Source organism: Xiphophorus couchianus, chromosome 18 (assembly GCF_001444195.1).
Source record: "Xiphophorus couchianus chromosome 18, X_couchianus-1.0, whole genome shotgun sequence".
Taxonomy (NCBI): domain Eukaryota; kingdom Metazoa; phylum Chordata; class Actinopteri; order Cyprinodontiformes; family Poeciliidae; genus Xiphophorus; species Xiphophorus couchianus.
The window spans coordinates 3,438,415-3,453,642 of NC_040245.1; the positions used below are offsets into that span (position 1 = coordinate 3,438,415).

The 15,228-nt window shown below is 38.1% G+C and overlaps 1 protein-coding gene and 1 long non-coding RNA gene across 3 annotated transcripts; both read left to right on the forward strand.

Annotated features, from left to right (window-relative positions):
• The first annotated feature begins 1,324 nt into the window (after nucleotides 1-1,324).
• LOC114133500 (uncharacterized) lies at nucleotides 1,325-13,004 on the forward strand. Of its 2 annotated transcripts, XM_027999474.1 has the most exons (6): nucleotides 1,327-1,716; nucleotides 3,514-5,875; nucleotides 8,170-8,300; nucleotides 10,709-10,830; nucleotides 12,104-12,218; nucleotides 12,596-13,004. In XM_027999474.1, exons 2-6 carry the CDS (start codon nucleotides 4,399-4,401, stop codon nucleotides 12,716-12,718), a joined length of 1,968 nt encoding a protein of 655 aa, XP_027855275.1. In that variant the 5' UTR covers nucleotides 1,327-1,716; nucleotides 3,514-4,398; the 3' UTR covers nucleotides 12,719-13,004. The 2 variants fall into 2 exon arrangements, 1 of the variants encoding a protein (XP_027855275.1); XR_003593190.1 differs by lacking the exon at nucleotides 12,596-13,004 and having other exon boundaries at nucleotides 1,325-1,716; nucleotides 10,709-10,934.
• A 267-nt stretch (nucleotides 13,005-13,271) lies between these two features.
• On the forward strand, nucleotides 13,272-14,502 carry LOC114133553 (uncharacterized). The gene is made up of 2 exons (XR_003593208.1): nucleotides 13,272-13,985; nucleotides 14,339-14,502. It is a non-coding gene; the product is annotated as an uncharacterized LOC114133553 (long non-coding RNA).
• The last annotated feature ends 726 nt before the right edge of the window (nucleotides 14,503-15,228 follow it).

Consider the following 15,228-nt stretch of genomic DNA (forward strand, 5'->3'; position numbering starts at 1 on the left):
TATATAATATTGATATATTTTATCAATAATATATCAATATATCTCATTGATATACTATATTCTAACTTTCTGAAACAGAATATTTTTTGTTGGGGTTACTATTTAAAAACCATATTAATCAAAATTAAAAGAAATAACTTGCAGTATTTCACTCTGATATTTTATGTTTTATTTTCTGAAATTAGTGACTTCCACCTGATTTTTTTTTAGCTGTGCCTGAATGAATGAAGAGTCAGATAAAAATCTGTGAAGCCCATCATGGAAAACTACACACGGATGCATGACGTCTTCCGGCGGTGTGTGTGTTTTGCAGCTCGTCTTCAGCGATGACGCAGTGAAAACGTATCTCCGCAATGTGTGTCTGAGGAGGATAAAAACTGATCTATGAGGAGCAAACAGTGCCACAGTCAGGAGGGAAATGAAAAGATTTGTCTCTGCAGTGTCACCAGCTGCACTTTCATATGGAAAACTCAAGATTGTTTTTTATTTTACCTGTTTTTGATTTAAAATTAACACTTTGTGATCAAATATTTTGGGAAAGTTAGAGTATAACCTATTTTAATTGTGACTTTTAGGTCACAAGCGTATTGTACTTTCTGACAGATGTTTAGTTTAGAATTATTCGTAATGGCAAATTTACATTTAAAATTATTTTCTTTCAGCGATGAAGTTTGTTTTTGATTGGAAATATAACTGGCATCTCCAAAAATATAACATAATACACTGGGGGGATGAGTTACATTTGTGAAGTCTTTTTATTTCTCCCTCAGAAATGTCCACATTTTGTCTCAAACAATCTGAGATTAATATCAAGATTTCTGAGGATTTTTTTTCCAATTATAACTTTTCAAATTCTTAAATTTCCAAGTTTTTTTAGATTAATTTCAAAAGTTCAGAGTTGTTCTTTATCTAATTTTTTTTCCCATTTAAAACTGACATTTCTGAGTTTAAAAAAAAAAACCCTCAAATTTCTGAGTTTGAAAAGTTTGAAGGTTTTTGACTCACGATACTCAGAAATTTCCTCTTTTTTAAAAAATGCAACTTTTGGAAAGTTTTCAAGTTCTTAACCATGTAATGTTAGAAAATTGTATGTTTTTTTCCTAGAATTTGTTTTAGATTAATATCAACTTCTTGTGAATTTATTATTATTATTACAAACATTCTGAGATTAATCTCTAGATTTTGGCGCACACGTACTGACTTCCTCTGTTTTAATGTCCCTATAACACGCCGTTGTATATTCCAGCTGCGATCGCCCATTTGAAGTAAAATATAAAAAGCCTCCACTTCCGCGTGGCATTAACAACCCGCCATACACTTCCGCTGGCCTCACCTCTCCCTGCCTCTGCGTGGCTCGCATCTCTCCTCCCATCGGTGAGTGGGCTGCAGGTCCAACGCGCTCTCCGTCATCCGGCTGGCTGAGCGCACCGGAGGCGACTGGCGGACTGACTGCGGAAAGATGCGTCGATGCGCCCCGCAGAGCCGCAGCGAATGAGGCGCGGCGCAGGAGCCGGAGTAACGGGTCCTGGGTGTGTGGTTACCCCGCTCTCTGACGGATCGGACCGGACGCTGATTTGACTGATTCTGTGGCGCAGGCCGACTGGAAATGATGCGATCCCAGTTCAGGATGTTCCACCAGCTTCCTCTGTAAACAATGAAGATGTGGAAGGACCTTGAATAAATGCTAATGAACTAAAATCCCGAACATCTGATCAGGTAAGAAACTAAAATCCGCTTTGGGGGAACCTTCCGTTCTGGATGTTCTGGTGGCGAAGCTACTGGTTTTACTGGTGGCTCATCTTAACACACTTGCTGTTGGTCTGATACGTGGCCAACACCTGCCTTTGTCCCCGATGGTGCATGTTATAAAATCTGGATTTAACGCGTCTGCTGATGTCACGTCTGATCTAAGTGGCACCAGGATGCGCAAAGTGTCAATTAAAACCTAATTAAAGCTTCTTTGTTACGACCCGGAACAGAACCACCGAAGTTTTCCACATTTTGTGGAACCCTGATTAAAATTCATGGTATTTTAATTCGGATATTACATAATAAAGTAATTGTGAAGTAGCTTAAAATTTCATTATATTCGTAGAAATATAAATATAACATTCTTGCAGGAATTTTTAATTAAGAAAGTTGTGGTTCTAAAACAATATTCCAAGATTTGGAATGGCTGAACCAAAGTTCAAAGGTCCAGATAGGACCAAAATGTTACTTTTTCTCCTTCATGCAAAACGCTGTGAGTGGCTGGGAAATGGTGACCTGAACAGACATAGTGAAACATGGTGGTGGCAGCATCATGCTATGGGAATGTGTTTAACATGGACAGGGAAGTTAGTCAGAGATGGGTGGTGTTAAACTTGTCATAGTCGTCTTGCAATCGGAAGGTTGCGAGTTCCAGGTACTCGCTAATAGAAAAGCTAATTTTTGGTTTATTGCTTTTTGCTAACTTTGAAAACATGTAGCACACTTAGCTTCCTTAAAATAAGTGTGTTGCCTCAAATCCACAACTACAGGCTTAAAAATGTTCTTTCAAACACACATTGAAACCCAGAAGTCAGTACACTTACCCACTACTGGTAAGTTTACCCACTTTCCAGTAGTGGGTAAGTGGGTATGCTAATAAGCTAATACAAAAGTTAATTTTTCCTCTTAAATTTATGCTAACTTTTAAAAGGTTTAGCACACTTAGCTTCCTCTAAAATTTTCCACATCAATTCTTAAGTTTTGTAAACTTTCCGTTGGAAGAAGTTTGACATTTGTGTTGGAGTTTTGGTTTTCGGCTGCTAATAAATCTTCAATTAGCTAGCGGCGTATGCTTTTATTTTGAAGTGGGTGAGGAATGTTTAATTAGCAGTTCCATTTCCTCTTCTCAGGTTCTCTTTCTATTTTTTTCCTAACATTTTTACACACAAGAAACATATAGGACCAAAATAAAACAGAGACAATATCAAACATAATATAAACAAATACATTATTCAGACATTATAGAACATAAACATAACTTCAATTTGAAATGATGTTAGCAACATAGCATTAGCTTTGTTGTGGCAAATGATAATATTGTTGCAATATTAATAGTGAACACATTCTCAAAGATCAATCAACTTTAATTGCTAATGAATTTTTAACACTGTGACTGGAAGACATTTTAAATACTCAAAATAAATAAAACAACAAATAAACGAAGTATGAAGTTTCCAGACAAAATTACCCTTCCAAAAAAAGGTTAATTGAGACCAAAACACCAGACTGAAGAATTTTATCATCCAGTTTTTGGTAGAAAAACAAACAGAAATTATCCAGTTTTGTTAATTTATGATAATATGTCAGCTTTTGGCAAAAATGAAAGTGAAACCAAATTACATTTTGTTACATTCTGTAAATTCTAGTAAACCAGTCTGTAAATAAGACTCAATTTAATCTCGAAATGTCCTTCTTGTTCTTGATATACATTTATTTCTCCTTTGAGAGGCTTAACTGTCTTCGCTTTGTCCCGTTCCTCTGCAGCCTCGTTGCTTTCACTGCCCGATCGGCCCTGAGAGACGCGAGTCCAGCTGACAGAGAGGTCAGAAAACAGCGTCACGGCGCACCGGCGTGGAAGAAAACAAAATCCTCATTACCTCCACTCTCATCAGCGGAGACAGCAGGACACGTAACCTGCTTGTTCCTCTGCGTTTACTCAGCGACTGGAGCTTTTCCACCATCAGAGGGAACTGCCAAGATGCAAGATTAAAAAGATCAGCTCATTGTTTTGGTTTTATTGTTGTCGGAGTTTCCAAAAGGGACGTTTCGTCACGCACAGGGTGCTTTGTCTGAATTATTGGAGCTGCCGTGCTTTGAATTGAGATTAGATTACTGAGTCTGGCAGCGTTTCTTCTCACAAATGAGAATTCAGCTCAACCTGAAAATCACAGCACTGAGTCAAACAAGCCAAATTAGTTGAAAAACTTGTTCCCCTCCTCGCCTGTGGGGGCGCTGCACCAAGAACGACTGAAAGAAACGACACAAAAACCTTTGAAGAGGAGCGTCCTTCACAAAGTGTAAACAAAAACGGAGAAGTTTCACATTTTAGCAGTTGTAGGATTTCTCTTTTGTCTTTAGGAAAATACCACAAGCCATTTTACCCGCTAGCGCTACATTCTTGTTTGTTTTGGTTGAAACGAACAAGAGTACCCAGAATGCCCTGCACTGTTTTCCACTTCCTGCTTTTGGAGCGGCCTTCCGTCCGCTTGGTGTTCATATATGCATTCAAACGCGTCCAACCAAACCGAGGAGGTTTTTAGGTTCGCTTTTTGTGGTCCGCATCAGACGACCGAACCGAACTTTCTAAGCAAAAGAACTGATTAAAACGAACTAAACAGGCTGGTGTGAGGAAACAACCATAAAACTTAGATGAGGCCAACAACAGGCGCCATGCTTCAGCAGAACAACAACAACAACTACCCCTGCCTGGGCATGTCGGACTGCCCCCGGGAGATGCTCCAGAGGTGCTCCAGAACCTCGCTGCCCTTCCCCAGCCGAGTCGAGCTGGGCCTGGGAGACCTGCCGCTGATCCGCGGCCTCCGAGCCTGGGCGCTGTGCTCCAGGAACCGCCGCAAAGCCGGAGGTCTGCTCGGTGGAGGTAAACCGCCGACTGCCCCGCCGCTGGGAGGTAAAGGGACGTCGACGTCCTGCCCGAGGCCTGCCGACGTGTACCTGAGCGGATATGGTTTGCCGCTGGGCGTCGACGCCCGGCAGGCCGGGATCGGCGCGCTGGTAACGGTCGCCACGTTGAAGACGTCGGAAGGTGGCGGGAAGACGCAAACGCAATGCCTGTTCCTCCGGACGGAGAAGGGGAGCTGTTTATACTCAACCGCCAAGCCCGGTTCCGGTTCGACTTCCAGCACGGTCGGACAGTGGTTGAGAGGAAAGCGAGAAGGATTAGGAGGAGGAAGTGCGGAGCCGCCGCCGACAGAGGCAGCAGCGAACCGGGTCAGGGTGCGGTCCGGCCGGAGGTGGAGGAAGTCCGGCATCGGCCGGGAAAGGAGCTGCAAAACGGCTGAAGGAAAGCAGTCGGAGCGATTCGATGTTCCACCCGAAACTCGCACTCGAAAAAACAGCCGGGATGATCGAGAGGTAGCCGAAAGTCCGACAAGAAGAACGGCGACTGAGCTGGACCTGGACGGGAAGGAAGCAGAGGAGTTGGACTCCAAAAACGACTCGGCTGTTGATGGAGAGAAAGGATCCGAAAGACTTCAGGAGAGGCAAAATCCCCCCATTTCTGGCTGTAAATCCAAACAAAACGAAGCAGAACTGGAGTCCTCCTTTCCTGTAGGGGGTGCTGATCAGGACGTAATCCAGGTCTGTATAAACTTGGATCACCAAAACCAACGTAAAGTTGAACATGAAGAGGAAACAAATATTGGCAGCGATGAGGAAACCAGAGAACCTCATATTTTCCAAAAACGTGAAGAAAACAACAATTTTCAGGAGGAGGAAGAGGTTTTCTGTTCGCCTGTCAGACAGAAAAATCTCTCGATTTCTGAGAAATCAGAGAAAGTCAAGGATGAGTGCGCCTGCAGGAAGCTGGAGGATGAAGAGGAAAACGCATCAACCTTGGTTTTTAATGCCTCCTCTAATCCTGCCCCTTCTCTGGCTTCCATGGCGACCAGTGGGGAGGAAGAGGAGGAGGAGGAGAAAGACGGCCAAAAACAGAGAAGGAGTCCAAGTGGAGAGCTGGAGGAGAAGGCAGAGGAGGTGAGGGTCTCCTCCACTGAGGAGGAAGAGGAGGATGAGTTCGGGGTCTTCATGCAGGCGGAGGGAGACCTGGCCTGGAGCCACGGGGTCAACATGTCCGCCTCGGAACCTTCTGGGAGCAGAGCGAGAATTGGTGAGTCCCTAACTTTATTATTTTATCATTCTCACTCTTTTTCTCCTGTGTTTTTTTTTTCATCCTCATTTCTTTTTAAATCCAAAAACAAAGAGTCGAAGTTGTCAAGCCCACCTCCTGACCAAAACTCCAGCAACACTTGTGCAGAGTATTAGGAGCCATTTGAACCTTTTCTGATCCCTCAGGAATGCAGCGCACTGCAAAAACACAAAATCTTTTAGCCTAGTTTCTGGCTGTAACTATAAACCTTTTTTAATTTCCAAATACCGACATCTGAGTTTTAGCATACAGGACATTTTAAGTAAGCAGCTGAATATACTTAACATGTTTTTTTTTTATGCAAACATAAATGTACAGAATTACAAACTTATCTCATATCTTTGCCGCTCCAGCACACGTAAATACACCATTGGCTTCACAAACTTGGTCAAACATGCAAAAAGGTAAATAACTTTAATTTGCTCTGTCAGTGCAGTTGGGAGTAAAACAGCCAATGCAACATAAATAACAAAGAAACAAAAACAATAGGTTGACTACGTTGGTGAAACATGTAAAAAATAAACATGTTTTATTCAGAAGTGCAATTAGGAACTCTAAATATAATGTAAAATAAATAATAAGGCACAACGCATAGAATTAGATTGAATAGATCTTATTGTCACCTCAGTGTGTATTAATGTTGCATTAGTGCATCAGTACTAGAGACTCGATTCTTTCAGTATCTAAATAACCTTTAAATTGGGTCATAATAATAACCTTATCATTAAAATAAGGTTATTATGCCATATTATATTAAGAATAAGGTTTAATATTATTACCATTGTAATTTTGTGTTATTGTTCCTTTATAAATTAGCTTCTGGTTAAATTTAAAAAAAAATCTGGAGAATGTTCAAATTTATTTATCCAATAAATCAATAACTGAAATAAAGTTTGGTTGCAGCCCTTATTTCAGCTGAATTCAGTTGATTAATTTTGCTTCAATTTTAAAAAAAGTCAAATACACCAAATTATTCCTAACAATGCAGCACAGAGCTGTTTATTGTGAGTAAACACAACAAAAGTACATAGAAACCTGAATCTAGGAGTACTTTTCTATGTAGAAGAAAAAGATAGTTAATGGTGACTTTAGTGGCTTCATAGGAGAAAAACACAGATAAACAGATGACCTCTGAACTGGTTGAAATAACGGAAAATAATGCACAATTGGTCAGTAGTTGGAGACGTTTTGCCTGAATCGGTGTAGGATACAGTTAAACGAATAAATCAATTTAAGATTAATTGTCGGATAATAATTTATTAGATTAAAATGAGTCCCAATCTGATAGCGTCTGCTTAGCTCTTTTTTTTTTTTAAGTGTTGTAGTTCGGCCGCCATCCAGCTGGGGGCGCCGCTGATTATCCTCCTTAAGCGGAGCGTTGATACAGCAATTAAAGATGGCGGCGGTTAAACCAGAGCAGAAAAGAGAAACGGTCCAAACGGAGTCCGGTGTGCGATTTAAGATGAATTTTAAGCGGTTCTGTTTTAAAATGACATTCTACAAACTCCTTAAGGTAAATTTTCTACTTTAATAACAGTCATTAAGATGTGCTTTATGACGGAAAACCGTTATTTTTTGTTTCAGTAAATATTTAATGCAGCTGAAAAACATGTTCAAATGTAGCGTTTTAGTTTTTTAATTCAGCATTTTATAAACAAAAACGGAAAGTAAAAGTAGCCCTTCGTGTTTTTGAAAGACGGTCGTTTCTCTTGATACAACAGAATACAAGTTTTTAAGACAGTTACGACTTTTCAATTAATCGTGATTCGATCGATAATTTTTTTCTCTGGTTTGTAGCCTAACAAGATCATAATTTAAAAATATTCTAAATATTCTTCTATACATATAGGTAATGCCTTTCTTTAGAAAGCACTTGCAGGGTGGATAAATTATTTTAGTCTGTCCTGACCTGGATTTTTGGCCGACTACTCCCTCTCACTACATGCTATTAATCTTTCAGAGTTGGGCTGGTAGGAGAAAAAGTGACTCTAAGCTCCTGTTAGCCTCAGGTTATTGGGCAGTGAGAGAGGGAGAAACATTCACACAGAGCAAGTGTCGGGTGGATTCTTCATGCCTCGTCTGAGCCAGGGGGGAAAGTCAGAGGAAAAACTCAGCCAAATGTGGCTGTGAGGGGAAAAGGAACAGGCGGCATGAAACACAATGAGAAAACGATTCGACTGAGTCATCCGGAACCAATTTCAGCTGTTAAACCTGTGAATTAAGTGTATAAATTGCCTGTTTGTGTCATCAAACAGCAGGTGGAGACGACACCTGGACGGCCTTCCCTCAGGAGCCGACAGGTGAGAGTGGAGATGGCGTGGAGCGATGGTGGCCGGCCAACGCCGTGGAGGCGAGGAGAGATGGACCGCCAACCAATCACAGCCTGGTACGACTCTGGCTTCAAAACTTTGGCTAGACCAGTAGTCGATGGGCCAGACCATTTTTTGGTCCACTCTTTGCTTTCAGTTACATCAAGGTTTGAGTCTCTTTAACCAGCACTGATTCAAGTTAGACAGACAGTATAGGTATATGTTATTCATTTTCTGAATCTTTTGAGTTTGTTGAGTATTTCAGTTGTTAACTGATATGTCCCTGGATATCACTGGGCTAAAATAAATCTACCTAGTTTAGAAATGGGAAATGTGTGTTATTTTTTAATTTAACAAACTCTAGTGACCTCTGTTTTCGTCAGAGAGACTCAAACATTGGCTCAAATGAAGCCAAGAGGGTTCCATTTAAAAAGATATCAAACACTACATTATAAACCTTTAACTAATGCCATCAAAAACACCATTAGTCATGATTTATAATAATTAATTGTGATTAATCGATTATTGAAGTAATTGTCAACTGATTTACTAGTCAATTAGTTGTTAACTAGACTCTACAGGCCCCAAAAGACCATTAATCCTGATTAATCGTGATTAGTCAATAGTTGAAATAATCAATTTAGTAATTGATTAATCATTAACTAGAGTATACATTCAAAACTTTTAATTGTGATTGTATTGATTAATTGTGTAATCGTGATTAATCAATTATTGTGACACTCATTAATTAAGTTAGCAGTTTAGTAGAATATACACTCAAAAATACCATTAATTGGGATTAATTGATTATTGAAATCATCATACACTAATTTAGTAATTCATTAATCACCTGATCAATTAAAATGAGCTTGATCATTTTCATTCTGATTGATCTATTTATTTATGGTTTTTGTTTTGTGTGGTTTTTATTTCCATTTTCTTTGGTCGCCATTTTTTTATTTTGGCTCTTTAGATATCTCACAGTTCGGGTGTTCGATGTTTTTTACTAAATGAAAGTTTATTGGTCTGAGAGGGCGAACCCATCAATAAATTAGTCAATAATTGTCTCAAAGAAACAACAATATTATTGTTTATCCCAATAATAAAAAAAGTTGGGTGATCTCAGTTCTGAGCTAGTTTAACGTTTCATCCCTCCCGTTACCACGGCAGCGTCGCTCGTCACGTGATTTTCAGTTAGAAACGAGTCTGGATGTTGTGCAGCAACATTTGGAGCAGTCATAAAAGATGGAAGACGAAGCTGCGGGGGAAAGTCTCTGTGGACAGTAAACACACGGAAAAAGATGCAGATGAAAAATGAGCCTTGTCCACAGAGGAGGGCGAGCCAGCTTCAAATTAAATGCTTCAAACCGCCAGGAAGAGTCTCTCTTTTTATTACATATGAAATGTTTGCATTACTTTCTACTTTACATGACCCTTACACTGCAAAAACACAAAATATTACAAAGTATTTTTGGTTTGGTTTCTTGTGCAAATGTCTTCTTGAATTAAGACAAAACTAACTTACAAGTAACTTTGCACCCAGATATTGGAGCTTATTTAAAGTCAATAATTCTTTAATATGAAAAGACTTGAGGGAAAAATGTATTTTTATGGGTGAAATAATCTTCCAGGGGAAGTAGAACCTTTTCATCACTTTTAAGGAATTATTGATTTAAAACTAGATCCTTTATCTTGCTGAAACGTTACGTATAAGTTAGTTTTGTCTATTTCAAGTCTAAGATATTTGCACTGGAAACTAAACAGAAAATGCCAAAGTTATTTGTAGCATGAAACACCAAAGGTTTCGAAGTATTCATTTTAATAACAAATTAGTTTTAAAGAATAGCTAAAATCTCAGAATTAAACACTTTATAGAAACCTTTTTAGGAACAAAATCTACAAGTAAAATGTCTTTGGGTAGAAAAAGTCATTCTTTAACCACATGTTTTAAACACAAACTATAATTAAGTATTTATATCTAGAGCAAATATCCTAGTAAGCTTTAAATAAGACAAAACTAACTTACAAGTAACTTTCCAGCCAGACATAGGAGTTTGTTTTAAGTAAATAATTCCTTAATATTAATGAAAAAGTTCTACTTCCACTGACAGAATATTTCACTTATTACTAAACATTCTTCCCAACTTGTAAGTGAAATAATCTGCCAGTTGAATTGGAACTAGGTTGCTAGGTAACGGGCTTGGCTTGGCTGGGGTTGCTAGGTAACGGCGAAGATTCTAGTGGAACTAGAATTTTTTCATTAATATTAAGGAATTATTGACGTAAAACAAGTTTCTATATCTTGCTAAAAAAAGTTACTTATAAATTAATTTAGTGTTATTTCAAGTGTACTAAGATGTTTGCTTAAAACTAGAACAAGAATAGTTGGATTTTGTGTGTTTGCAGTACAGGTTCGGTTCTTTCTCTCTGGATTGTTTTTCATATTTTGTCTCTAACCTCTGAGGTTTTTTTGTTTCTCCTGCAGGTGGCAGTCTTTGCTGAAGCCTTCCCCTCGCTGCCCAGTGTTTCCCCTGGTGTCCCCTGTGACCTGGAAGCCGTGCCCACGCTGACGCAGCTCCTCCGCGGCCAAGCCAGACAGGATCAAGGGTGGGCCATTCATCCCACCTGGGATGTGATGCTAAACTTACAGCTGAGCTGATTCAGAGTTTCCAGCAGACAAAAAGCAGTGAATCAAAGCAGCTTTGATGAAAGTAGGAATGCACCGATATGAAGATTTAGACCGGTATCATCTCTTAATGTCAAAATAAATGAGACATTTAAGGGCAGATGGATTTTGAATTGAAGTTAGCGCCTTGGTATTAGCTTCTGCTAAACACCTTGCTAATGTAGCACTTTGGCATTAGCAGAACTAATGTTTGTTATTGGTCATTTAAGGCTAGCCCAGCTACCTTTTTAGCTAGCCATGCTAAAAACTGCACATAACTAACCGCCCCCCACGCCCTCCATAAACAGCAACAACATTGACATAAAAATTGCCTGTTAATAATCGGTCTAGTTTTACTTATCAGGTTGATGCACTAAAAGAACCATTCAGTACCAATGCTAAGGCTAATATATTAGCAGTCCTTGTCAAAAGTAAAGAAAAATGTTAATTTTGTATTTCTATGGAAAAAAAAGATGACTAAAATATAAATTTCCTTTTCATACATTTCTAATAAATTAGTTATTGTCATGAACATAAACTGAAACCTTTATATAAAAAAATAAATTAAGGTGAAAGTTTGATTGCTGTTTAAATATGTCTCTTTTCTACACTGTAATGCTAATGAACTAAAATGTTGTTGGTTTTTTTTTCCATATTAAACGTATATTTAGAACCATGCAATTATTTGAATTAGTTGTTGATTTGGTTTTACAAATATATGCTTTCTTTTATATAGTTACATTATAAACAGTTTATATTTTATGATTTCAACAATCAATTTTTGTGTAATGGAGCATTCCCACTTAAAATTCTTCAATTTAATTTTAAAAAATTGGTCGTTTAAATGTAGTTTGATGAAAACATTCAGACCAGTCAATGTGCTATGCTTCCTGGTTCCAACAGGGGGCAGCATTTATACGAGAAAATAAGAGTTTTACATGGAAATCAGTTAAGCTATGTGGAAAAGGAAACAGAATGTCGCCCCCAAGTGGTGAACCGTATGAACTGCTTTATGACATTATTTGATTTCTGTCATAATTATGATTGGAGTGTTTATAACATTAGTTTTTAAGGTGGAATAATCAATTAAATTATTAATTTGAATTTTATTTGCATGTTATCATCTCTCTAAAGCATATTTTAGATTATTTTACAGGTAAACATTGTAATTCTGTCCGTTTCCTCTGCATGTTGTCGTCGTTTTTTTCTCTGAAGGCTTTTGGACTCTTTCCATGATCTGAACAAAATGATCGACCAGAGCCACAAGAAATCCAGCAGCGCGTCTCAGAACCTGGTCGTCCAAACCCTGCAGCTGCAGCCGCCGCTTCCTGTGAGTAAAATGATCGCTGCGTCATTAGTTTAATAAATGTAATTAGTTTTTACCCACCTCTGCATATTCATAATTAAATCTAATGAGAAATTACTTTTTACTGAACTATACAGGTAAATAAATGTTAAACTATTAAATTAAGGTTTCCATATAATTATTTAATATAATTATTATTACTAGAGATCAGCAGAGTCTCCAAAAAATTACACTCAATAAAGAGTAGCAAGAAAATAGTCGAGTAAAAAACTATTTGGTAAAAAGTCTACTTAAGTACTGAGTAACTGATTATTAGTAGCAGCAGTAATAATGTAATCTAACCAATGAAATGTCTGTAAATAAGTTGATCCGTTTCCTTCTTTTGGTCGACGTCTTCCCAGGAAAGCAGATCTACTTCCTGGTCGACGAACCGCCGCCTGTCCCCCGGCCTCTCCTCGGCCAATCAGCACGCAGCCGCCAAGCGCCGGCTGTCCTACGACTACAACAGAAACGTCGTGGCGTGACGCTGCGGCGCGCGTTTAAGGATCATGTTTCCCTTGTTTGCACTCCGGTTAATTTACACACAGAGGACTGAGAGACGCTCTCCGGAAAACGGAGCGGCCGCTGCTCCAGAAACGACGTAGACGGGCGGAGCGTGTTTGTTTCCCTCCATCCGCCATCTTGTTCCTCATCCTGAGGTTGACCTGTTGACCCCAGCAGACCCACGGCGCTCGCCACCATGTTGAGAAAACAGACGGGCAGAAATATTAACAAAATTACATCCCAATAAATCAAATGGGATTTTCTCCATTATGGTTCTAAATTATCGTTAACAAAACCTCTTTATTGGAGATGTTGCTACTTTTTAAAAATGTTTTATTGTTTTATCACAAACTGCAACATCAGTGGGAGAAAATACATGAATTAGTTTAAAAGATAAATTAATTTTTTAAAAATAATGAAAAAACATATATATATGCATGTTTTTTTTCATTAGTTATTTTTAAATTTAATTTAAAAAAGGAAAAAAATAATTATATACATTTTTCTTTTTCATAAATTAAATTTAAAAATAATAAAATAATTAAGGAATAAATATAAATGTATATTTTATAAATTTTTCATTTACTTTTTTGTATTTTCTCCCAGTGGAAATAAATAAATTGCTATATACATCATTAGATAATTAACAAAATCAGATCTGACGTTTTGGGTATAACTCAAATAGTTTTCAAAGAATTCCCTCCAGATTAAAGGTTTTTCTTGCCATGATAAAAACATTACATATTAAATCGGTTCCTGTAGCAACATGGCGGCTGGATCCTTTGTGGAAGCTGGTAAAACTTATGCAAACGCACTGATTGACAACTTTCCCCTGTTCTCATTGTTCCTTAAACGCAACAGGAACTGCTGATCTCCATCTTCTGGATTCGTCCACAGTTGAGAAAATGCCGCACTAACTAGCTCCAGCTGCGTTTCCATTGATGACATACACTTTGAAGTTTTGAAAACAAATTAGCTTAATCAGATAACTAGTTTAATGGAAATGAATGTCGAAAAAACTTGATTTTTGTTTTAAAAATAAAGTTTTGGCGCTAGGATGTGTGTTTCTTTCTGCTTATTTCGCAAAACTGCAGTGGAAACACTTTTCTCACTTCACACGAGTCATGTGATCCACAACCGCATGTTGCCACCGGAGTAAACCACGAAGAAGAAAGCAGGAAGTGGTAGGAGGATAATAGCGTGGCATGTTTTTTTAATGATTTGTCACGTAGACAAAGATATTTACGTGTGATTTTCTTTTCTAAAATTGCGTTTTTTTCGACATTAGCAAAATGTTGACGAAGTTTTGGACATGTTTGTAATGGAAACGCAGCTACTGAAGAATAGAGTTGAGCATCAATTTGTGGCATTTAATGTGTGAAAACACTTTTTAAAGCTTCGTTTTACTTTTTATTATTTTCAAATGCATGTGATATTTCTGCCTTTAGCCTGCAGATAGCGACACAAGGAACAGGTTTGTCTTCCAGTTTGCACCCGGGTTGCTGAATCAAACGCTAAAAGCATCCAACTTGTTTATGACTCCACTGTTTAATTTTTAACTTTTGTTATGCAGATAATTTGTTCTATTCTGCTATTTAAAGGCTCAGTCGTTTGTGATGAAACTCCGAAACAATCAAGCTTGTGTGTGCCATTTGTACAGCCTCTAAAATCATGAAAAATACGAATATTTTCTGATCTGTTGCAGTCGGGATGGCGGAGCTGTCGCCTCGGTAACTGATGTAATAAAAAAAAAGGATACTGCGTGTCTGCTGTTTGTGTTCACTTAATTAATGGGTCACTGGTGGAGAACTTTGGTGTTCAAGCTGCGGTTCGGGGGCCATTTGTAGCCCCAGGATTGACTTTGTGCGGCCCACCCGACCACAATTCTAGAATGAATAACGTAAATCAGGGCAAAAATCTAATAGAATTCTAATTGAAATCTAATTACAACACAAATTGATAATCTTTTCCAAACTTTCTGCTTTCCTTCTGTTGTCATGGTAACGACTCATTGACTTATACTGTAAAGTACACCTTAGTGCACTCAAATCTGCTTTTATTTGCTTTGTTGAAACTTGGCTAAATACAGGAAAGAGTTTTTCTTTTGGCCGTATTGGAATTGATGTGTTTCACAAAACTGTAAAGGAACACATGATCAAGAAACTGGATGCTACTACTGCTGGAAACCACGAAGAAACCAACAGGAAGTGGTAGGCAGACAAAAGCATGGCAAGTTTTTAATGACTTATTGTGTGAACAAACTTATTCACGTGTGATTTTAATTGTGTTTCTTACTGGAAACACATAAGTGCTAAATTGTGCTTTTTAAACATTTTGTAATGGACATGCAGCTAATATTCCTTTCACATTAGGGTTATAATAGTTTTGGGGTTTTTGTTACAGTTTGGTTTTATTTCATTTTGACTTTTTGCTTGTTGAATTCAGTTAGTTTTTGCTTGTTTATTAGTTACCGTTAGTTAAATATTGTTTA